The 24,777-nt window shown below is 36.3% G+C and overlaps 1 protein-coding gene across 3 annotated transcripts in view; it reads right to left on the reverse strand.

The window, feature by feature from the left end:
• Positions 1-17,590: 17,590 nt before the first annotated feature.
• Positions 17,591-24,777, reverse strand: part of adamts3 (ADAM metallopeptidase with thrombospondin type 1 motif, 3) — a 107,804-nt gene continuing 100,617 nt past the window's right edge. For all 3 annotated transcript variants that reach the window (XM_051110490.1, XM_051110488.1, XM_051110491.1), the window contains 2 exons: positions 24,348-24,465; positions 17,591-19,978 (listed from right to left, as the gene is read on the reverse strand). In XM_051110490.1, coding sequence (XP_050966447.1) covers positions 19,500-19,978; positions 24,348-24,465 — 597 coding nt within the window. In that variant the 3' untranslated portion in view covers positions 17,591-19,499. The remainder of the gene's footprint in view (positions 19,979-24,347; positions 24,466-24,777) is intronic.

The raw sequence follows: 24,777 nt of genomic DNA on the forward strand, positions 1-24,777 counted from the left end.
AGACTGAATGTCCTCCTGAACCTACAACTGGAACTTCATAAAATTTAAAGCGCTGTAGAGGACAAGTTAGTATAAAAGTCCATATTGTCAATTACAAGCTGCAGGTCAGGGGTTTTCAAACTTGTCCTGGAGGACTTCTAGCACTGCACATTTTGTATGTCTCCCTCATCTAACACAATTGAATCTATTCATCAGCTTGTTGGAAAAGACTGCAAGACCTGAATTTAGTGGGTCTGATAAGGAAGACATACAAAATGGTCCTTTAGGACAGGTTTGAAAACCCCTGCTGAAGGTAATGAGTCAGAATAAATAAACTTAAGGAATGTGTGTGGCATTGTCTGTCTATTAAAATAACCACTTGAATTTGGATTCAGTTCATCAGTAAAACAAGTAACAGGCCAACAAACCTGTTACTGCATTACGATAACAAGTCAGTCTGTAAAACAAATAAAAAAGAGGAAAGACCTTTGTAGATTAGAGAAGGGAATCTGCTTGCCATGACACCGGCACACAACGCATGTAAAACAATGGACAATTATTGGATTGTCAGATATGAAATATTGCAGTGTCAAAAGATTCTTGACATGAAACAAATCATGACAAAACGCTGATCTATTGGAATAAAACAGCTCAATTTACTTTGTAAACATAATCTTATTTTCCAAACTCAACAAATTCTCCCCAGTCTGTTTTCTTACTTTATATGAACACAGGTAAGCAACTTGGCCAATCCGGTCATGACTTTTTTTGAAAGTTATATTTATGGGGGGTTTGCCTTTATTTGATAGGACAGTTGAGAGCAGACAGGAAAGCATCAGGTGAAGAGAGGGGGGCGGGATCAGCAAAGGACCTTCAGACTGGGCTATCGGTGCCGGTCAGTCCGGTCATGATTAAAGGAGTTGTATTATGCTTTTTATTACCACCCACGGAATGCACAAAAAAGGAGGCGATGCCTGGTTTTAGCTGCACTAGAGACCATAGATCAGAAAAAAATTCACTCTGCAACGTTTTTTAAAATCCTTGCTTGCAAAGGTCCTGAAAAATCATCTTGTTCATAAACATTCTCGGGGTATGAATGATGCCATCATTAATATTTACAGCTGAGCAGATGAAACTCATGGTTATAGTAAGAGGCTGTTATTTAGCTAGTGATTATCTAGCCAGCTGCTATTTAACTACTGATAAGAATAGGCAAGTCAGACAAAAGTGCTGCTGTTTCAGGCTCGCAGGAAGGAAGAAAAGAGGTCCTTAATCATGTCAGTCTGATCTTAACAGATTGTGCTTCACATTTTTTTAAATCTAATTTAATGGAGGCTTTGCAAAGAGGCTTTTGTTAAAAGATTGAGCTGACTATATTAGATCTGACAGTGTTGTTGCTTATTTCACATGCAAGGAAGTTAGCTAATAAAAACAGGGCATTTATGCAGAAGTCTTAAAGTCACAGTTACAAAATCGAGAGAGGGCATAAAATGGTTGTGAAAAAGATATTTATACAGTGCCAAGAAAATTTGAATCCACTGGAATTGGCTGGTTTTATATACTGTCACGATTTTAAGTGAGTGTTCTCATTGAAGCCAAAACGGTGCTCAAAATCATAAAGACAAATCTTGCCAGCCAAATAAAACCTCTGACATCCCTCACTAAAAGAAAGCGCATTGCTTCTCACTATTGACTTCCAATTCCGCAGTAAAACACTGCCTAATCCATGTTAAGGCATTCACACATTCTCCTGAGCTGAGTGTCAAAATGCCATATTAAAGAGTGTAGAAATCAGCTGTGACAGCAGCAGAAGTGAGCAGAACAGAAACAGGATGTGACATCTTGGTGGCAGCAGCTGCTGCATAAGCACTTGCCATGCAATTAAGAGTTGCAAGAGAGTTTTTCGCTTCTTTTCACTCTTCTTTCTCCTTCTTTTAGACTTGCATTTCTTTGTCCACCGTAAACAACTAGGAAAAGCATTTTTTGCTTTTTGACAGGCACAGCCTCACAATTTCACACATGCAGGGATAGAGCAATCACAGATCAAAGATGGAGAAGGAGAAAGAGAGAGAGAGAGGAGGGGGGGGGGTGGGCGACAGACAGCGACAGAGAGTGAAAGAGAGAGGATGCCAGGCATTTCAGTTGCATGTGGCATTTATGACAGTTCTGTCTATTCTCTCTGACAGGAAGTGCACTCCTACTGACATCTGAGACAAATCTCTCAAATCTTTTCCGGCCTTTTCCGGCCTGACTGTCAGTGTTCAAGTTTACCTACGTTTTATTTTAAGTAGAGTGTTTATTGTAAAATAGAGGGGGGAAAATGCAGCCTACGCATAGCTACGAGTATGATACTACATTTATACAACAGTTCAACGTCACAAGTGTGTAAATACAGAAGCAACAACAATGGAGTGTGTTTGAAAACCCTCTTTTGTGTGAACGACTTCCTTCCACCACAGATTTAAATCTAAGTTTGACAGATTAACAGCTGATTCCAAGCTTCTGTTACTAATTTGAAATCGTCACGTTAGAACTAGTAACGAAGGAACGATGAGTTGCTTCATTAAAAGCGTATTGTATTACTGCATTAAAGGCTCACTGTACTATGTAGAGTATTATGAGAGAGAGACTGACTGAGCGAGTGTGATTACCTGCGTCTGATACAGCATTCATTCTTCAGATCAATCTTATATTCATATAAAACATTAGTTTGAATAGACATTTCAGAGGAAAACAATATCTTTGTCGTATTTTCCTTTCTTCTGTTAAGGGTGAATGACGTTGGATGACAGCGTTGCTCAGTGAATTTGTTGGCTGCGTCTTACAAGGTGTTGTTGAAAGTAAAAAAGTAAAAATAAATTCCTTGTTTACAACCGTGTTTCAGTCTCTTTCAATATAAAAGTCTTTACTGCTGACTCACTCATTAAAACAGTCTCTTGTTGCCATTTAATGGCGGAATAATGTAACTAAAATCATAAACACACACACAGTTTCCCAATTACTGATACTTTTATTAAATACTACTATTATTTATATTAAATATTATTTATTGAATAATATTATTTACTAAACAACAACAGCCATCATAAAAGTTGCTGCACAATTCAGTCAAAAGTATATATCTGATATACAGCATTAAATTCACGTAAAATATAACGTGATGAGATTTTGCCCTAAGCCAAAACTATGTGCTCTGGAACAAGTAATACATTTATGAGACCAAAGACTGCCCGTTAGTTTTACCCAAAACAAATTATAGTTCATGTTTAACCAGAGTCATCAGAGCCAGCTGCAAATTCCAGAAGATCTGTTAGGCTGCTCTCGGCTGCTCTCTGATGCCCTGGAGCTTAAATCTTCAAAAACATTGAAGCAAATTTTCGAACAGACATCATCCTTGTTAACAAACTGGATATTTGAATTCTAAACAAATACATTCTCGCCTAAAACTCTCTTAAAGGAGAAGTCCACTTCCAAAACAAAGATTCACATATAATGTACTCACCGAATTGTCATCCAAGAGGTTCATATCTTTCTTTCTTCAGTCGTAAAGAAATTGTTTTTTGAGGAAAAATGGTGAAATGTTTTCCTCAAAAAAACATAATTTCTTTACGACTGAAGAAAGAAAGACAAGAACATCTTGGATGACAATGGGGTAAGTACATTATATGTGAATCTTTGTTTCGGAAGTGGACTTCTTTAAAACTTCATTTCGTGACAAAAAAGTATTATTTATAAAATTACAGTGAATTTGGGTGTACGCCATGACACTTGCAGTGAGAAAAGCAGATTGATGCAAAACGGTTGGAGTTCCGATATCACTAGAATATGGCACGCTTCTCAGCCAATCAGATTCAAGGACCAGAAAGAACTGTCATGTAAATGTAATATAAACTAAGATAAACTAAACATTCAAGATAAACTAGCTGCTGCATTTATGGGTAAAACAAAAAGCAAAGCAAGTAAATAATATTTTCAAACATTGAGTGTGTACTATTTGTATAATTATAGATAAACTTGCTTTAAAATCAATATTTTATCATAAATGCCTATTATTAAGCCACAGAGGGGTACTGTAATATGCATTTTTTATTTTGTTTTGACATTTAACAAAACAGCTATTGCAAAGAAAAGTAAGGGAACGTTTTGGACATTAATTGGTCATAAAATGTCAGTATATGTGCTTAAACTAACATCACAAATAATCTTTCATGTCTTTATTAAACACATTTAATTAAAATATTCCAACTCATGCACATTCTCTGGTTTTCCAGCATATTCTGTTTACGCTTTGAGATTCATAAGTTACAACTAATTGACTCATATACAACTATTACAAAGAGTGAAAGCATTCACTGCTCAAGAAAGATAACATAGTTCACTGAGAGCGGGGGATGATGATATTATATGTTTTCATTTAGTATTACCCTTTAGAAGCTACAAAAGATACTTACATGTTTCCAAGAAGATCAAAGTAGGTATAATTTACCCTGATCATCCTGTTCAAAACATTTACACCCACTAGCTCTTAATGCATTGTGTTTCCTTCTTGAACATTAGTGAATGTTTTCACTCTTTTGTCCATCAGTTGTCAGAACAAACAAGGGACTCATAAAAAACTCACAAACAACAATTACAAAGCTTTAGCACATTGCGTTTGTTTATAATTGTGATTTTGATGAAGATCACATGGCATTTTATGGCCAATTATATAAAAAAAATCAGTTTTATACGCATTTGATTAGGCATTTCACTATTTTATATCTCGAGATATAAAGGCAAAATAAAAACTAGGTCTCAGTATATGTAAATGTCTATGTGTTAGTCTAACGGTGTCTTGAAGCATTTATTTAGTGAGACAGGCATGGATTCATGGATGTGATTTTTTTATATGAGTGTATTTTTTAATAAACAAAATTGCAACATCAAGGGCTTTACTAAACGAGGACACACTTTTACTTATAGGACATACTTTTTTATATTTATATAAAAAGCTAATTATAAGTTGTTTGTAGCATGCCTATATTAATGTGCCAATTAGACCACAACCAGCATAAGCACTGTGTTTTTTATACTAATATTGGTCCCTAAAGCCTTCCACTGAACCTAAACCCAACCCTCACATAAACCTGTCTGCATTTTAGATGTTCATTAAGACATTATTTAGTATGTTTATTAAGCTGTTTCCTCATGGGGGCTGTTGGCTGGTCTTCACATGTGATTTCAGGTTTTACTATCCTTGTTGGGACATTCTGTTATACACACAATACTCATATATAAAGTATACAAACTTTCAAGGCTATATTTAGAACAAAACACTACCTAACTATACTGGAGTCATTTACACTTATCTACATTTAACTTACATTTTTTAAAAATGTAAAAATAAATGATAAATGCAAACAGAATGTCTTATATTACACTTATAATGCAAACAGTTTTGTATAAAAACGTCTTTTAAAAAATAAGTTTTGGCACTCTAATCAAATAGTGAGTCAAGAATGATGTTAAAAAAAAAAAACCTTGCTTATTTTTTGCCCATCACACAAGAAATAGAAGGTCCATTTCAGTACATTGCATTGTGGCAGTATTACAGCATTCTATGTCATGTTGGTATTAAGATGTGTTTTCAGTGATCCGATCACAATTGGTCAGCCGAGACACAGACTGTTTCCACCTGGTAATAAAATGCGTTTCAAATCTGTCACCTTTTCGAGACACTTTCATCTTATTTTGTCACACTCTACATCACGTAGAATATAAGGGATCAGCAAAGGAAGCAAATGAAAAGGATCATGAAAGCAGCTGTGATTTCAACCATAATCCATGTGTTTGACTCGATTGTTTAGATGAACTTTCTTACATGTCCAACAAAGATTATTTCATTGGAGAGTAGGCTTTTCTGGCTATTCCGTATCTCTGGTAGTGTTCAAAAATGGACAAGCTCAAAATGTTTTAGATCCTGTTTACACTTGTATTTAGCAACATCAAACTGTGATTGATGAAAATGGACAGAATGTAAACAGGGTGTAAACATGTCCCTATTAAGTACTGTAAGCTCTGTATAGGTCTTATGCTGCGTTCCAGACAACATCTGAGGTGGAATGTCCCACTTCCAACTTTTATTAAATCACGTCACGTTAGCATATTTCCGTCAGTTATGGCAAAAACAGAAGAAAAAACAAAATGCTGTCTTTTGTTTTGAAAACAGCTGACAAAAAGCTAAAATTAAGGTATCGTTTTTTTAACTTAATATCTAAAGTTTTCACATTTGACACTGAATGTGATGATTTTGTGAATGTGATTTTGGCCCAGTTTCTAGAGACAGCCTTGGGTCAGATATCCGACTTCAAGCAGTGTTCCAGACGTTATTTCCACGTAGGAGGTGGGGAAAATCCTAATTTCAAGTTGTCTGGAACGCAGCATTAATTCAGAGTAGATACCAGGGTCAGAAATTAACAAGGGCTTGTGGCAAAAATGACACTAAAATGTCACATGCCCCATAAATTCATGACAAAGGGGCAAAAATTGCACAATTAAACAACGTATTACAGCTGTCACAAATAAAATGTAATGTGAAAATGAAGTGTCAATTTGCAAATTACATTTAGATTCACTCTAGGGCTGTCAAAAGGCTGAAAAACTAAATAGGAATCTTGTATTTAAATATTATAAAAATTCGAATTATATTCTAATTTAAAGGGGTCATCGGATGTTCACTTTTTCATGTTGTTTGAACATTAATGTGTGTTGGCAGTGTATGTACAAATCTACCCTATAATGATAAAAATCCATGCAGTGGTTTTTAATTAATCTGTAAAAATAATATCCCCTTTTTCAAATCGAGGCCGTTCACATGATAGTTGATTGACATGAGCTCTTACCTTAGACCGGCTGTCACAGTCCGGTAACTTTCCGTGTTTTGATGCCAGAGCAGGGATGTAAGTTAGACAAGAATATCTCTGATTGAGGTGTTGTGTTGCTGGAGGTAATAATGAACATCATCATTTACTCGCCATTGACTCCCGACATCTGAGCCGCTGAAGATGCGGTGGATTACGTTTGTTTGTGAAGGGAATGCGCCTCCCGATCTACATATATTCGTTTATGTTTGTGCAAATCATTCATGATCCAGCTTCACTTACAGCAGAAGTGAGTATAAGCGTTTTTTATGAATCTTTGCGATCGCCTTTCCTTATAACGTGGTAGTTATGAAGTTTAACGGCTAAACGCAGCTAAATGCGGCTAATGTAAACAAGACCGTCTTTTCACGGAGAGGGGCGGGGTGCGCAGAGCTCATTTGCATTTAAAGGAACAACCCCTTAGAATGAGATGATTTTTGCAGAGCTGATTTTGGCAAGGTAAAAAGGGTGTTGTTTTACAAAACCATTGAGAATTTTTAATCGAAGTATATTAGAGACTTTTCCTTAAGACCCTAAAGAATCATCTCAACTTGTGGAAAATGGGCATCCGATGACCCCTTTAAAAGGCATAATTTCAGTTAGGGGAAAACAGCATCACGTATGTTTAATACACTAATACAATTTTAATAAGTTTTAATGCAAAGTAAGGAAAACCAATCACAAAGACTAACGTTACTTTTTTCATTAAAAAAAATGAGATGCAGTGGAATGGGGAGAGACCCGTCCCACCATAAGGTTTTGAGACATGTTTTTTCAAAGTTGAACGTAATTTTAAATGGCTTTCTTAACATCCGACTCTCTTGCGCAAGACAGGAGTGCAACGGTGATAGATGTCCCTCTAGAAAATGCACAAATTATGCATTCTGTGTGAACAGCTTGGTTTCAGTTTTGACGTAAACAACATAATTTCCGTATTTATATTCTTTTTTTCCGCAGTATTTTGAATGACCAACGTATCCAGTAGGTTCAACTGGACAGTTAAAAAAAGCATTAAAATACAATGACACCTACGTACATCATCATCGCATCTCGTGCGCCACTGATGGCTACCTGACGCACACCTAAAATTGTTTTTTTGAATGTTGATTTTTATTTTACATTTGATTTTTTTTTGACAGCCCTAATTCACTCACAGTGCATCAGATTGCTTTTACACGCGTTTTGTGCAGCGTTGAGCCTGATAACCAATCAAATGCGTTTCTGTTGAACTTTGCAATACATTGGCCAATCAGAGGCGCTTAGATTAGTCAAAACGCTGGATGAGTGCACACGCTCGCGAATTCCCCCATCATAAACAACAGTGCAGATAGGATATAAATAAAAAAAATTTGCAGCTTCAGTGATTATAATGGGAGTTTTTGCATAACTTGTGCTAGACTTGGCTAACGTCATGAACCGACTTGTTTGTCTATGTAGCCAGAGTGCCCAAAATGAAACAAAAACATTTTATTTTGTTTTCTTTATTGATATTAATAATCATTATTACAATATAAAGAGCAATAACCAACAATGATTTTTGCCATAATATTGCAGCCCTATGAGCTGCTGTTTTTACATGTATAATTTAGATACAATTTTAAACAGTCTATTGCTACTGACAGCAGTTTACAATATTTGACATTATAAAGACGTTTGGTTTTTATAATAATAAGGTGATTATAAAAATTGCCCTCACAAATGTAGAAAATGCACATAACGTTATGTACTATTCATATAATATTAATACATGTTTTTTTGCAGCTTGTCTGGGAACTTTCCTGTTTCTATATGATGTGATCATCTTCCATTGTTTACCAACAGCATCACGGTGTTGCCCACTCTTACATCACCAAACTTTATGTACATTGTAATCCTGATTTCATAGAACCACAATGGGGAAAAAACAAAACAAAACACAACAGCGCTAACTGGCCAGGATCAACAATGAGGACCATTCGGCCTGATGGTGGAAGTGTTTCATTATACCCTTGATCTTCTGATCAAATTCAATACTCTGCATACAATACAATACTTCTGGCTCAAGATTTTCTCTGCGGTGAGTGATGCTGCACGGCCATTAATACACAGAGAAGGACTGTGGTTGTTTTCTGAGTAACTTCTGTGTTTTAAATTGGTAAATAAATAATGGAGTCAGTGTGCACGGTGGGGAAGTGCTGTAGTAGAAAAGAGCCAAAAAAGAATGCAGTATGTATTTATCATCTAAGGTAGTTTGCATGTGGCATGAGAGCTTGGTAAATAATGAAAACATCTGTCATGACAACTTTATATTACAGTTTCATTTAAAGGTACACCATGTTTATCTTATGCAAGAACATACCGCCATGTTAATCCATCATTTGTCAGTCCTCTCAAAAATTGCTGTTTTTGTGTATAGTAATACCAAAATATAATTATACTTAATAAAGTTGAATTTCATTCATATGTATATTGAGTTTCATATTACTTCCATTACAGAAGAGAAAGAGTCCACTGGGAAAAGATGTCTGGCAACAAAAAATAGTTTATTATACACAATCATCAATAATTATGATGTTTTGAACTCAGAGGATCTTTTCTTGGTTCAAAGGTAAATAGAGGAGCGCAATCCGGCAGCGGCAGAGCCTTTCATCTCATTTCTTCCAGAAACTTACAACACCCTCAAAGGTAGCACTGCGTAGTCTCTTTACCACCAGAGGATGGTCTGTTTGATACTCTGGGCCTTTGCACCAATAAGATCTTTCCTAAAGAGAAATTGTGCACACACAAAAGCACTCTACGCATACACTTGAGAAGGCTTTTGTATAGTCTTTTGTATGTTTTAGTATTTCAATTCAATTTTCAGTGTCGTGAAATGCAGTCAAAATCACATGCAAAATTACAGGGCGACGTTTGATTCTTGCCTTTGATTTGTTTTTGTTTTTTCCCCTTAGTTTCCATCTACCACTGAGCCTTAATGACCACTCTCTCCCATCCAGTAAAGGGAAATTACAGCACTAAAATCCGAGGAATGCTGGGATGAACATCAGCAGTCCTTGTCTGATGGCTTTGTTTTATTGCATTTCATTAATTCAGCAGACTGTGGGTGTTGAAGCATAAGACACTTGAGACACAGACAGCAGGAGTCTGATGTGGCGAATGGGACAGGATGCAACAGAGCAGAGCCTTCTGAATTTGTCATGGAGTGTCTGTCTAAAGATGTTTAATGGACGGCCATTCAGATCTAAAAGGACATTTTTATTGCATTTAAAAGAGCTAAATAAATTGAGTAAATACTGCAGGAAATGAGTTTTAAACTGAATAATAATATAAGGAGAATAAAAAGATTCGGGATCTAGTGACTGCCTCGTTTTGTGTGATTCACTTTTACTCCCCTGGTACTTGTATAATACATTACTCCCTGAATCAAGGGACCGTGGGAGACAAATGTTACTGAGAGGGATCCCCAATTATTCTCTTAACTTTCGAGTGCATTACTTACAGTAATATAATTAGACCTGATTATCATCATTATGGTAAGTTCATTTCATGTCGTCTTGTGTCTTACGATTTTTAGTTTTATTCTCTGTCTGTGGCACTGGAGTTCCATATATCAAACTACTGTATCAAAAAGAAGCTGTTGGGAATTCAAGATTAAAAAGAGATTATGAATGAGAAATGAAAATGGTGAAAGTTAGTCACAGCAATACTGACAACGTGGACAGGAAAGGAAAATGAGTAAGTGAATTTCACATTTGTTTCCAGGTCTCCACTGATTATTAGATTATATATTACTGCTGTACTGAAACAGTCCTTTCAGAATTTAATGAAATAGGCCTGTACTTAAAATGTTATGCTGTTAAAGGGCACCTGTTATGCAAAATTCTCTTTTACATGTTGTATAAACATAAATGTGTGTTGGCAGTGTGTGTACACGACCACACTATAATAATAAAAATCCACTAGCTCCTTTTTTTTTTAAATCCCCATAAATCATAAGCAGTGTCTCAGAACAAGCCAATCACAGAATCTGTAAAATGTGACATCACTTTGTACAGGCCCCGCCTACAACCATTGACGGACACTGCCGTATTAACAGAGAACCCACCTTGAGTGAGCCGCACACACACTAGAGCTTTTAAACACACTAAAGCATTTAAAAAGCAGCATTCAAGTAAGAAATGTTTTCTTATTAAAACTATAGAAGTTATTCAGTCAACAGCAGTGAGTGATTTTCTGGTTTATTTTATTGTTACCATATTAACAGTGTAGTCAGCAGTATAGGTACTGTATATTGTGCTACTGTCATTTAATGCACAAATCTAATATAAACATTTGATTTCTTTCCCAGTCGTTTACCTTCACAGACATAACTGACTGTTTTTGTAACTAATGTGTGTTTTTAACATAACATTGTGTGTATTTGACAGTTTAAGCACTATAAGACATGAAAGAGAACTTAGTTTAGTAGACTACGTACATGCCATGTGACAGCTGCTTTCTGTGCACATACTTTGAATGTGTGTGCTCAGAAAAATGTATATAAGAAGTTTAAACTGATACATCTTTAAAACGCATGATTTCAGCTAGATGTTTTTCAACAGATGTTTTATCAGAGTATCTGAGGTATGAGCTGTAAAGGCACAGCCCTGTTCTGAAAAAGAGGGTGGGGAGCAGCAGCTCATTTGCATTTAAAGAGACATGCACGAAAACAGCGTATTTCCGCTTCCACTCAAACAGGCATTTTCAAAATGATATAATACATGATCTGTGGGGTGTTTTGAGCTGAAACTTCACAGGTGCATTCTGGGGACACCTGAGACTTATATTACATCTTGTAAAAAAGAAACATAATATGTGCCCTTTAAGGCCTAACTTTGTGTTAATGTTGATTAAGTAATCCAAAGGCTTTGCTGCTTTTACATCAATAATAGTTACGGAAGCAGCATCGAGTTGAACAAGTTAGCTCCAGAAGTGTGTGTATTTGGCATGCACTCTCATCCCATAAGGTGACATTTAGTCCAATCCGGCCCGAGACCGGATTTGACACCCCTAATTTAAATAAGTAAAAAAAAGATTCTGTGCTATAATACAAAGGTGTGCAGTAGGAAAACTTTGCTCAAGTATCCGGGCTTATCTGTCAGCTGCAGACACTCCACTCAGCATTCTCTCACTCTCGCTGAGGAGCCTCCATTGAATGAGGTACAGCAGAGAGCACAACAGTGTTCAATATAGGCCTTGGTCAGTGAAGAAACTAGGACGCACAAAAAATACACATCAGCCCTTAGAGAACATGGGCGGGAGATTTGCATACATCTGCAGAGCTATTGCATGTTTGAAACACATTTATGCATATTTAACCTTGTTGTGAGAACACAAGAGGATGTGTAACACAAGAAATGACAAAATCATTATGAACTATGCAATAGCCCAGCTAAACAAATTTCTTGCCTTTTAAATTACTCAAGAAAAGGAGAAGGACTATGACAATAATTTGATCAATCTGAGAGCGAAATATATTGCAATGGACCTTGTAGTGGTATCAGGTATCCAAATCAGCTTCAATTTTGACCCCAGTATCAAATTATGAACTTTAAAAACAACTTTAGTAGCTTTTACTAAGCAATCGTGTTCACATTGTGAACTCCCATCATTACGGAGCTAATATACATGTTGTATAGTTCCCTGAAACGAGGGCTTTGCAGAAATCAGTCCAATACAGGAGGTATTTATAAACAGCAATTTCACTGATAGTGATTGTTTCGAATCAGCAGCTTTTGTGTCGGACGTTGTGGTGAATAATAGAAAATCAATGAAAAGTATGTCTCACGACTATAGGCTAAAACATTTCTAGCGAGATATCGCGTAACCATATTTGTCACTTCTTCAGCAGATAAAACATCAGTATGTGTTCTCAGAGCTCAGCAGGATATTGGATACAGGGCTAAAGATAAAACATGGTGCTGTTAGGTTTTCATATTGGGTGAGACAAATCTCGCCTTGCCAATTTTGCTCTATCTGAGCTCAGCTATATTTCCAAGCAGCAAGGTTAATAATGTCTTACTGCAGTAGACAGGTTAAGAAATAAATTCATATATACTGACATACGATGTGTGCTTGTGTATACACTCAGACTCATACAGAGAAGTGCTACACCATGAAAGTAATAAAGCCATTGCTCATTTTTAAAGGATTAGTTGCCCCAAAAATGAAAATTCTGTCATTAATTACTCACCCTCATGTCTTTATAAACCGTAAAACTTTCATTCATCTTCAGAACACAAGTTAAGATATTTTTGATGAAATTCGAGAGCTTTCTGACCCTGCATAGACAGCAATGCAACTACCGCATTTAAGGCCCAGAAAGATAGTAAGAACATTGTTAAAATAGTCCATGTGACATCAGTTTTTGTGACTTTATTCAACAAATTCTTCTATTCCATGTCAGTCTTTGATGTGTATTCATGGGAGTACTATGACGTATGTGTGTGCATTCCTCAGACTGAAAACAACGCGCAGTGCATCCTACTGTAATTCTACATCAGAATGCCAGCTCCTGCGTCAGCAGCACCACATGCATGTATTGTGGTAATGTTGTGACTGACACAAAAAGAAGAAATGATTGAATAAAGTCATTATAAGTCAAAAATTCTCGTAGCCTTATAACATTTAACAAGGTTAAACCACTGATGTCACTTGGACTATTTTAACAATGTCCTTACTACCTTTTTGGGCCTTGAACGTGGTAGTTATGTTGCTGTCTATGCATGGTTAGAAAGCTCTTGGATTTCATCAAAAATATCTTCATTTGTGTTCTGAAGATGAATGAAAGGTCTTCCCGACCTCTGGTTGTATTCCTGTTCATGACAGTTAGATTATGTCGAAAAACTCCCATCTCCTCAAAAAAAACAATTTCTTTACGACTGAAGAAAGAAAGACATAAACATCTTGGATGACAAGGGGGTGAGTACATTATCTGTAAATTGTTGTTCTCGAAGTGAACTTCTCTTTGAAGTGCTGACGTAATGCATCCAGCAAATGCTGTTTCCAGGTCTGAGCCTCAACTCACTTTACTTGAGAATACTATCTCAACAGCCGTTTATGAGCACATGAGTGCCTTTCAAAAGGATAAACGCTATGTTAATTAGCATTGCATTATAAACAGACATTATCTGTATAGAATATAAGTGAACAAATAATTTCCGCCTCATTTTGTAATAAAACAGTTCACAGAAGGAAGTTATTTTAAACACTCGATTGATGGTTTAACGTGAGCTTGGAGTAAAAGTATGTTGTTATTCTCATATATTGTTGTACTTTGAAGCTGTACTATGTAATGATGGGACAGACAAACCTTTTTGAAGCTTTGAATCAATTGAACCAATTGCTTCACACAAAATGAATCACTGTTTTAAACAGCTTAAAAACAGCTTTTGCACACACTTGCACATATAATATATTTAAAAAACATTATTAATGCAATAACACATCGTCAAATACCATTAAATACCAAAGCTTCACAAAGCAGTGCTTTGAATGCATTTTGATCTTTATTGAGTGTAATTGTTCCTTGTATGCAATGGTGTGATTTCAAACGTACAATAAATAAATAAATAGTAAAAGAATAAACAAAAAGGAATTTGACAGAGCATTATATGTTATTTTTTCAAAATTTCTATAGAAATTGCAATATATCTGTATGAATTCTTTTGGCCATGATAATCGTGTGACAAAAAAAAAAAAACGTGTGACAGCTCTAGTATCATTATTTCAGACAATAGTATATATAATTATGGGTCATTTTTGGCAGGCCACCTTTGATCACAGCTTGACTGTTGAGTGTCTTTCTCTTAGTATTTTGATGGCAGATGAATCATCCGAGTGCTCTTACAGATTATAGCACGTTTGTGCTATTTCTAACCCTTTTTTCTATGTTTAACTCTCTAGGTGCTGCTCTTAGTGTAATGTGCTCTCAGGTTTGTGTCAACTATAGTGTTTTTAGTGCTTATTGAACATGTTCAATTTTGATGTCATCTGTCAATGGATTCCTCCTCCCTATTGTCTTATCTTTATGTTGAACTTTGAGTTGGCATCCTTCTTCTTAAGTGGCCAGATGGGCAGATGACATGCACTTGCATATTTTTCTCTGGATGGATTTCCTTTTACTTTAAGGTACATTCAATGCACTTACAGTACATTTCATTACATTTAAGGAATGCAGCAGATGTTCTTCCAGAGTGACAAAAAGTCCATTCGTTTTTATGTGAGAGTGGAAATTTTTTACCATTTGAGTGTGAGAGCAGCAAAGTGGTGAACCTAGTAATGGGGTTACTGTACAGTATGTGTGAGGCATAACAAGGCAAACTGTAGTGAATTCCAGTCCTTTTGGAAGATCCTACATATGAGTTTGGATATTGTAACTACAATGGGAAAGTTTCCTGACACTTCCTGACAGACAGGAAGCATTTTAGCACTAATTAAAAAAAAAAAAAAAAGAAGATGATGATGTAATGCACTGAGTATCCATGAATATTTGGGGAGATTACAGTAATTAAGGCAGAAGCGTGTGTACCAGGTTGGGCAGCTTCTAAAAAATGGTTTTCCAGGCTGAATAGCTTGTTAAACATGCAACAAGCTACTAGTTTTTAATAAGCTACTCAAAAAATTACCAGTGACAATAGTTTGTATTCCTCACCTGCCATCTTTAACATCATTTTAGCAAAGTACTGTAAAAACTGAAAAAATGATTAAATTATAATTTACTTAAAGGAGAGTTCACACAAAAATGAAAATTCTGTGATCATTTACTCACTCATGTCATTCCAAACCTGTAAGACTTTGGCTTATCTTCAAAACACAAATTAAAAAATATCTATGTTTTCTTTATGAAATTTAAAGGAGAACTCCACTTCCAGAACAACAATTTACGAATGATTTAATCACCCCCTTGTCATCCAAGATGTTCATGTCTTTCTTTCTTTCAGCATTTTTCTCCATATAATGGACTGATATGGTGCCCCAGTTTTGAACTTCCAAAATGCAGTTTAAATGCGGCTTTAAATGATCCCAGATGCAGTTGCAAACGATCCCAGCCTAGAAAGAAGGGTCTTATCTAGCATAACGATCTGTTATTTTAATAAAAATAATACAATTTATATACTTTTCAATGTCAAATGCTCGTCTTGTCTTACTCTACCTGGACTGTTTTTGTTCCTGTTCATGACAGTTAGGGTATGTCGAAAAACTCCCTCAACTTCGCTGTTTTACCTTTTTTGTAAAGGGTGTTTGATCTTCTTTGCATGTTCACTTTGCAAAGACTGGGTCGGTACTTCTGCAGCGATGTAGGATGATTTTGAAATGATTTTTGAAGTTGAGGGAGAAAATACGATTGGAGTTTTTCGACTCCGTTCAAGGACTGCAAGGCAAGACGAGCATTTGAGAATAAAAAGTATTTAAATTGTTACGCTAGATAAGACCCTTCTTCCTCGGCTGGGATCGTTTACAACCGCATTTGGGATCATTTGAAGCCGCATTTAAACTGCATTTTGGAAGTGCAAAATCGGGGCACCATATCAGTCCATTATATGGAGAAAAATGCTGAAATGTTTTCCTCAAAAAACATAATTTCTTTACGACTGAAGAAAGAAAGACATGAACATCTTGGATGACAAGGGGGTGAGTACATTATTTGTAAATTGTTGTTCTGGAAGTGGACTTCTCCTTTAAGAGTTTCTGTCCTTCCAAGGTGTCATAATATGAATCCAAGTAAATCATGCAGTCAAATCCAAGTCTTGGATGTATTTATTTCTTAACAGTGATATTCACACGTTTAGATTAATTATTTTTACAATTCCTTTTTAATGTTTTTGTTACCTTGAAGTTTAAATGAAGGGACAGAAACCTCATTATAAATATCTTAATTTGTGTTTTGAAGATTTTACTAAAGCCTTCCAGGTTTGGAACAATATAAATGTACGTAAATGATGAAGGAATTGTTATTTTTGGGTGAACTATCCCTTTAAGGTTGCTTTTATAAGTGTGTTCTTTAATATTATCTTACTTACACTGAAATGTATTTTATTTAGAATGCCCAATATGTAAATTGTAATTTTCTTAGTGATCTTTAAATATCATTCAGAAAATAATGAATGTCCTGAAGTTTGGCTCATTAATCTGAATGGGTCTTTGCAGAAATTAGAGCCTTTCATAATATACTGTAGCAATTTTGAGCCTGGGGGTATGGTGAGCTGGAAAATGAATTGGCAGCCCAGATTATACTTTTATATGAGCACCATATACACCGCCAGGGAAGCACTTTCAAGCGACTGAATACTATAATAAATGTTTGGCCTAAAGGAAATAATTGACTTCTATAGAGAAGTCTATATGAGCATCCATTGTGACAGAACAAAGGAAATTTCAATCAAGAGCAATTTCGGTGCATTTGGTGTTGTGAGGAGAACAATAGTGCAATTTCAAAAAACACAGACTAACACACATCTCAGCATATCACATTTGATATCAGGATTTATATAAGAAATTTTGTAGGATTTATGTATTGAACACACTGCTGTATGCAATAAGCAGTTGCTGTTTTCACAAACACAATGGAAGACAATTTTAAGCGTAGGATTACAAACATGGATTTATACTGTAAAGAGTCTTGTAAGGGCATAGTAGCGAAAAGGAGAAAACAGTCACCTTTGATGAAAAAATAAAGCCAACCTAAAAAAAATTCTCTCAAGAGCCAGTGTGGTGTTTATTACTTTCTTTATTGCTATGTGCTCCCCATTACAACAAACAGCCTCAGTAGTGTACACTTCCTTTACAACTAACAAAAGTACAAATTAAAACAAAAAGAAATGACTGCAAGCGGGTTAGCAACTGAAAGTGTCTTTGTAAGCCGGAACAACAATTAACACTTACATAAACTTGGAATTGTGAGGATAAACAAGCTTTATCCTTTATGTTGGGTGTCTGTCTGTGGCTTAGGGATTGTCAGTTTCGACTATCTCGCATTCTTTTGGGTCTCTGAAAGCTTGTCGATAATATTAGCAATAGTTTTTTAGCAGAAAATGAAAGCTTTTGTGTGATGCACACACCGTTCACCTCAGCTTTCGTTGGTTTAGACAACTGACACTATCTGTATGCAGATACAACTATTGTCTATTCTAGAGGATCAAAATCCACTATAATTTTTTTTTTTTCAAAAGCTACGAATTAACTGTAAAACAGTTTCGTGGAGGATTGGGGGATTTGTGGGTAAAGGACAATATGAATCACTGTAAATGACAGCTTTGTTTAGCACTTTCTCTGCAATTTTTTCTATTCTAAAATGGCTGTGAAACAGCTTTCCCTTTTAACATCTCAAACTGAGCATGTGTCTTACTGTATCTAAAATGGCATTTAAAACAACAACAATAAAGTTCTTCACACGTCTACTTTTGCTTCTATGTTTACTTTTGTGAGCTACTCTTGCTACTTAATGGGAGTTTGCATTTTTGGTCTGAAACAACAGGTAATGTTGCATAGAAGACATGATGTTGAACTTTGAATCTGAATAAATACTCAAGTTCTCAATGGTATATACAATAGCTTTACAGTGGCACTCAGGTGAACGTGTGTGTACAGCTGAACTCCACTGATAGACTAACTGGTTTTCTTGATATTGCAGTCAGATGCATTGTGGTTGTGATATAATCCTTGATTATAAAAATAAATAGCTTTCCTCTCCCTTAGACAAGTGAGATATCTTGTGCAGTGTCTCACAGTATAAGATCTCCAGAAAGTCCAGCTTTACTCCTTCTAATCTGGCCTTAAGCAATCAATTTATCTCACGACGGGTCTCCTACATCATGGTGAAGCTGCTTGACTCGGTTTTGTTGTTGGCTAAGCAAACTCTCGGCTGCAAAGATAAATTCATAGGACAAAACAAGGGAAATCTAAGATCTTCACAGTCTATGAGAATTCATTCGATCGATGACTTGCTGAGAGGCTGATTCATGAATGAAATGAATGAAAAGTGAATATTTTATGGCTATTTTAATTTGACTGATTCACTTGTTTCTGGGGCTCATGCCGTTTTGGAATACAAATTCTTCAGTGCTGAACTCAAAGCACATTTATTACATATTATTAAAGTGTTCTTAATATAAAAAGCACCGATAATGCTCCTGAATCTCTTATTTTAAAACTCCTCCGTTTGTATTTTTGTAAAAATAATACTGACATTTTCCATATACAGTATTTACAGGAACGTTCATAAATATTAATTGGTCAACCATGTTTGGAGCTGGTAAAAGATAGAGAAGTTTGATACAACTACAAGCGTTTCCTCGTGAGTACCACCGGAGTCTCTTCACGTACATGCACCAAACCCCCATAGACCAAGCTGCTGAGAGGATCATCATAAGAACTTCTTTGGCATGTTTCCCATCACAACAGTGTGTGATTGAAAAGTGTGTTTTAAAAACAAATACTGCTGGCGAGGGAATTGAGAACATCTGAAAGTGAACCAGCACTTTACTCTCTCTTGCTTTTAAATATCTTGAGGATGATCTGAAGGGAAAGATGAATGTTAAAGGTCTATGTCTACAACGAACAAATAAGAGAGAGTCCAGAGGAAAGATAGAGACAAACCATCCTTCATCTCTCCACCTCGGATGATGCTGTCGGCCACTGACTCTCCAGGAAACTTTCCAGCTGCCACGGCGCATCTTTTGCGGCGTCCTCTTTCCACGAGCTACGGATCGTCATCGCTGGCAGGTTCCTCGTGCCGAGTTTAAGGCGCTTTTGAGTCTTGCTGTTCTCGGTATTGGCTTTGCGAGCGGGGGGAGTGGCGGTCTGCTTGGGAAATTGGCCTCGTGATGAGGATCCCTGCTGGTGTAGCTGTGGGACTTTCAGAGTTCCATTTACAGAGGCTGTGAGTGTCTCCAGAAGTTGTGAGGCTGAACCAAAGCGAAGTTCCTCCTCTGTCTTAGCAGCTTCATGCAGAAGAGGAGCAAAAGTGCCACTTCGCTTACTGCAGGATTCACAGCAGAGCTTGTTGTAACCTGGTATCGAGCAATAACGAGCCAGAACCTCCATCTGGCAGAATATGGACTTGTCTCCTCCGCATGGCTCATCTGTCAGAGAAGCAGAAGGCTTTTATTTTGGGCCATTTTAAGCATTTTTTTCACAGAATATCTCCACATTTCAGCTTTTTTGAATACTCAGTGGGCCTCATTCATTGTGTAAATATATATGTAAATTCTGAGTAATTTGCGTGTAAAACAGACCTTCCCGAAAACTCTAAAATTCGCAAACGCTTCGTAAACGTCCAATTTCTTATTTATTTTAGTTTAGCAAATTTTCAAACATTATATACATAACATAACATCAAACAAGAGAACAAGACATAAAATAGAAAGAGAAAATAAATAAAATAAAAAATATAGATATATACAATAACAATAATAATAATAACAATTATTATTATTATGTCTCACCACTCCAGTAAATCAATCTGAGAAATAAATAAAATGGGGAATGACATAAGCCTACAAACAATATGCTTTACATATTTATACTCCAATATGCCACACATACTTATTCCTCATTGTAAAGGTCCAATTTGATAGTTAAACGTGTATGTTAATGAATTCAATTCATTCGTAAATAGGGCACTTGCACGCTCATTAACAATTAGCAATTAGCAATTACAGCTATGCAAACTGCACGTCCACAAACACAGTGGAATATTCTTGTCTACTTTCCCAGGTTTGGCTCCAGTATATTGCATAAATGCAAAAAAAAAAAAAAAAAAAAAAAAGACTAATAACAATAAATAATCAATAAAGTGCATCCACCACAAGTTTTTTGCCAGCTGAAAAAAATGTCAGGCTTCCCTTCTAATTTGGAATATCCATGGCGGCAACGTATTACTAGTATCTAATTTTTAAGAATTTTACTAAATATAAAAAACAGTAACCCGTAATATTGACTTCTCCATTGTTGTAGGCAGTCGTTGTACAAATAGGACGGTTGGTCGGTATTTGTTCCACCCCTCCTCTATATATGGAGTGACAGTGACGAGCGCTGCGTTTTAGTTATTACAAAAAAAAAAAAGAAAAAAAATTTAAAAAGATGGCAAGGGCAAATGAATTTGAAAGTAAAACAGTAAAATAGACTGTGCATGCACAATTATGACAGTATTCCACCTAATAATTTTGACCACAATGGTTCACCCAATTTTGTAATGATTTACTCACCCTAATGCCATTCCAAATTAGTATGACACAATGAAACACAAAAGGCCTTTTTCAGCATTATCCTAGTCATTCTTTTTGATAAAGCTGTCTAAGCTTCCGGGTCTAGACGCTCATTCAGAGCCCAAAAGCAAACAATATACACTATAATATACTCACACAGTGTGCTGTACTACTGCTGACAAATTATGATTTTAACCTTTATCTCCATACCAAAATCTCAGTTGGCAAGACAGTGAGTCATCTTTTCTGAATCATCAAAATACTGGCATCCAGGACTGGAGCCCAGAGACTATAGTAGACTATAGGATTAAAAGTGTGCCACTTTTTTAAACAGCTCATAAACAGCTGTTGAGAATGTAATCTCAGTTGGAACAGAATAGAGGCTTGGAAACAGTATTCATTACTTCTTAAAGAGTTAGTCCACCCAAAAATGAAAATAGTCATTAATTACTCACCCTCATGTCGTTCCAAACCTGTAAGACCTTTGTTTATCCTCAGAACACAAATTAAGATATTTTTGAGATCCGAGAGATTTCTGACCCTGCATAGACAGCAAGTGTCCTTCCACATTCAAGGCCCAGAAAGGTAATAAGGACATTGTTAAAATAGTGGTTCAACTGGAATTTTATGAAGACTGGCGATGACGATGACTCTCTGCCATTATGGAGAGTACTACAACGCATGTGCGTGCTTTGTTTTGCTTGTTAAATCGCCGCAAAGCACGTGTGCTCTACGTCAGCAACATCACGCACATGCGTCTTGGTACTCTCTGTAATGGCGGATGACTATCCCGGGAGAGAAGAAATTGTTGAATAAAAGTATCCTCGTAGCATCATAAAATTAAGGATGAACCACTGATGTCACATGGACTATTTTAATCTCCTTGCTACCTTTCTGGACCTTGAATGTGGAAGGACCCTGAGGGCCAGAAAGCTCTCGGATCTCATCAAAAACATTAATTTGTGTTTCGAAGATGAACAAAGATCCTGCAGTTTTGGAACAACATGAGGGTGAGTCATTAACGACAGAATTTTCATTTTTGGCTGAACTATCCCTTTAATAACTTAAGTTGTTGTTTGTTAGTTTGTTAAATAGGTACAAAAGTACAAAAAAATCCACACCACTTATGCAATAGATAGGTGAATTTATTTCAGACAGTTGATAATGTTCAGACTGATATTTAAGTAATTTTTCACTGATAATCATCAAAATTGCCATGGATAGTTCACCCAAGAATTAAATTTCTGTCATTCATTACTCACCCTCATGTCGTTCCAACCCTGTGAGAGAATCGTTCATCTTCGAAACACAAATTAAGACTTTTTAATGAATTCCAAGAGCTTTCTGACCCTGCATAGACAGAAACACAACTACCATGTTCAATGCATAGAAAGGTAGTAAGGACATCGGTAAAATAGTCACATCATGTGACATTAGTTGTCCAACCTGAATTTTATGAAGCTACGAGAATACTTTCTGCGCGCAAAGAAAACAAAAATAATGACTTTATTTGACAATTTATTCTCTTCCCTGTCAGTTTTCACCTTTCTGAGCCTTAAATGTGGTAGGTGAGTTGCTGTCTATGCAGGGTCAGAAAGCTCTCGGATTTCATCAAAAAAATCTTAATTTGTGTTTCGAAGATGAACAAAGGTCTTATGGGTTTGGAATGAATGAATGAATTAATTAATGACAGAATTTTAAATTTTGGGTAAACTAACTTAAATATCCCTTGCACTTCATTAGACAAGCAATGATTTCTGATTTGTGAATTAATCATTCTTTAAAGTCTGGTCTTTTTTATTCAAATGACAAACCCAGCAATTATGTTCATGATCATGAATTTAAGAGTGTGTTTAACTCTTTTTCAGCATTTCTGTACTTAAAAAGTCAATTTGTGTACTCTCAATTTGTGTTTCACAGAAGAAAGCAAGTCAGTCATACAGTTTTGGAACAACAGGAGGGTGAGTTAATGATGACAGAATAAAATTTTTGGGTGAACAACCCTTTCATCTTAATAATAAGTGACAAATCAGTGGCGTAAACTCTGCAACTGTAGGTAACATTGTGACTCAGTGTAATTTCCTGATCCCCTCAGCTTTACCTTACCAAGTTCCACTCTTTTCTCACTGGCCTATACAATACAAAAGCAAAAGCCCACAAAAAAGGTCTTTCAATTAATATAAGTCATGAAAAGAGCCAATACATTTCAAGTTAGATTATAGACTATTTGTCATCAGGTAAACAACCAGCTGGCTTGGCTCTACAGCTGAAAAGAAGCAAAATGCCTCGAGCTCCCTAAGGTGTCCAGCTTTATACTGTACAGAGCTGAAAAGTTAAGCAGTGTGTGGCAAGAGTGCCATTTGTAAAAGGTAGCCGTTTTGTAAACCTTCCACTGAGATGGATGCCATCCAAGTGCTTCTCAAGCCATTAAAGCGGAATTAGGAAAAGCGTCATGCAAGCAGACATAAAGACATAAAGTGCTATTCACAGTGATTTCTGCTGAGAAATATTTCGGATTTCTCACTCTTATCACTGGACTCGTAACACAATGTGTTCTAACAAATAATGCCGACCAGCTGAGCGTTACTCATAAAAGGTCGGAGGAGAATTCTCGAGAGCAGCGGTACAGTTCTCTTGAACAATTTTAGGCTTTCATGTTCGTGTGATTTTTCTGTGCTGTAGGCACTACACAACACCACAGTAAAACATGTTGCTTTAAACACAAAGATAAATGTACAAGATATAGCTCATGGGGTTTGAAAAGGCAAAAGACTGGGTTTAGGAAGAAACGTTGAAAAAGAGTATAATTCATGAATAAGAAACGCTGCCAAAGCCTCATGTTCATTTTTAAGCTTGTAGGCATTACATGACCTAATTAATAGCTTTCTCGTAATGCGTGTCTAAATGAAAGTTCTCAACAGACAACTGAGACAGGGTAAACAAGATTCTCCAGAGTGCAGGTGAGAAGTTCACAGACCACAAAAGCATTCTGGGAAATTAACTGCGGTTAAGAGCACCATGAATAATGTCATCAGTGCAGATGAGTTTGTGCATTGTGCAATATTCTCCATTCTCTTTCAACAGGCTTGCTTTTGTTAAATGAACAACATAAACAGTTCAGCTGTTCAAGACCCCATAAAATCGCCTGATGAGTGCAGATTTTTGTCCCTGTGCTGCTTTCTGCACAGACCAATGCTCTGCTTTGCATTTCATGATTTGCAATGGCATGTCCACGTCATCTTACCATGGCAGGGTCGTGGCCTACAGGTCCTGTGTGACTCGGGCTTCTCGCCGATGCATTGATCTCCAATACGACATGTGACCAGACGTCTCGCCACACCTTCCCCACAGGACACTGAGCACTGAGAGATAAGTAAGAAGGTGAGGTAAACCATATAACAGTAAAATACACAATATACCGCTTACAGGGGTCATGAATTGAGAAATCAAATTTTCCTTGATGAGCATCCTGTAATTTCAGAGCTCCTCGTTAATCCAAAAACAGCTTTTCAGAAAACGACTTGTTTCAGATTTTGTCACATGATGACATAATAGTGCTGAAAATGTTGTTATTATCAACACACTATTTATACAACATAATGGCAATGACTAGTGCATGAATATGCAAATTGTTATGCATCTAATGTCCAGTTTACAATACGAGTTTATGATTA

The sequence above is a fragment of the Labeo rohita genome, chromosome 5 (genome assembly GCF_022985175.1).
Source record: "Labeo rohita strain BAU-BD-2019 chromosome 5, IGBB_LRoh.1.0, whole genome shotgun sequence".
In the NCBI taxonomy this organism is placed as follows: Eukaryota; Metazoa; Chordata; class Actinopteri; order Cypriniformes; family Cyprinidae; genus Labeo; species Labeo rohita.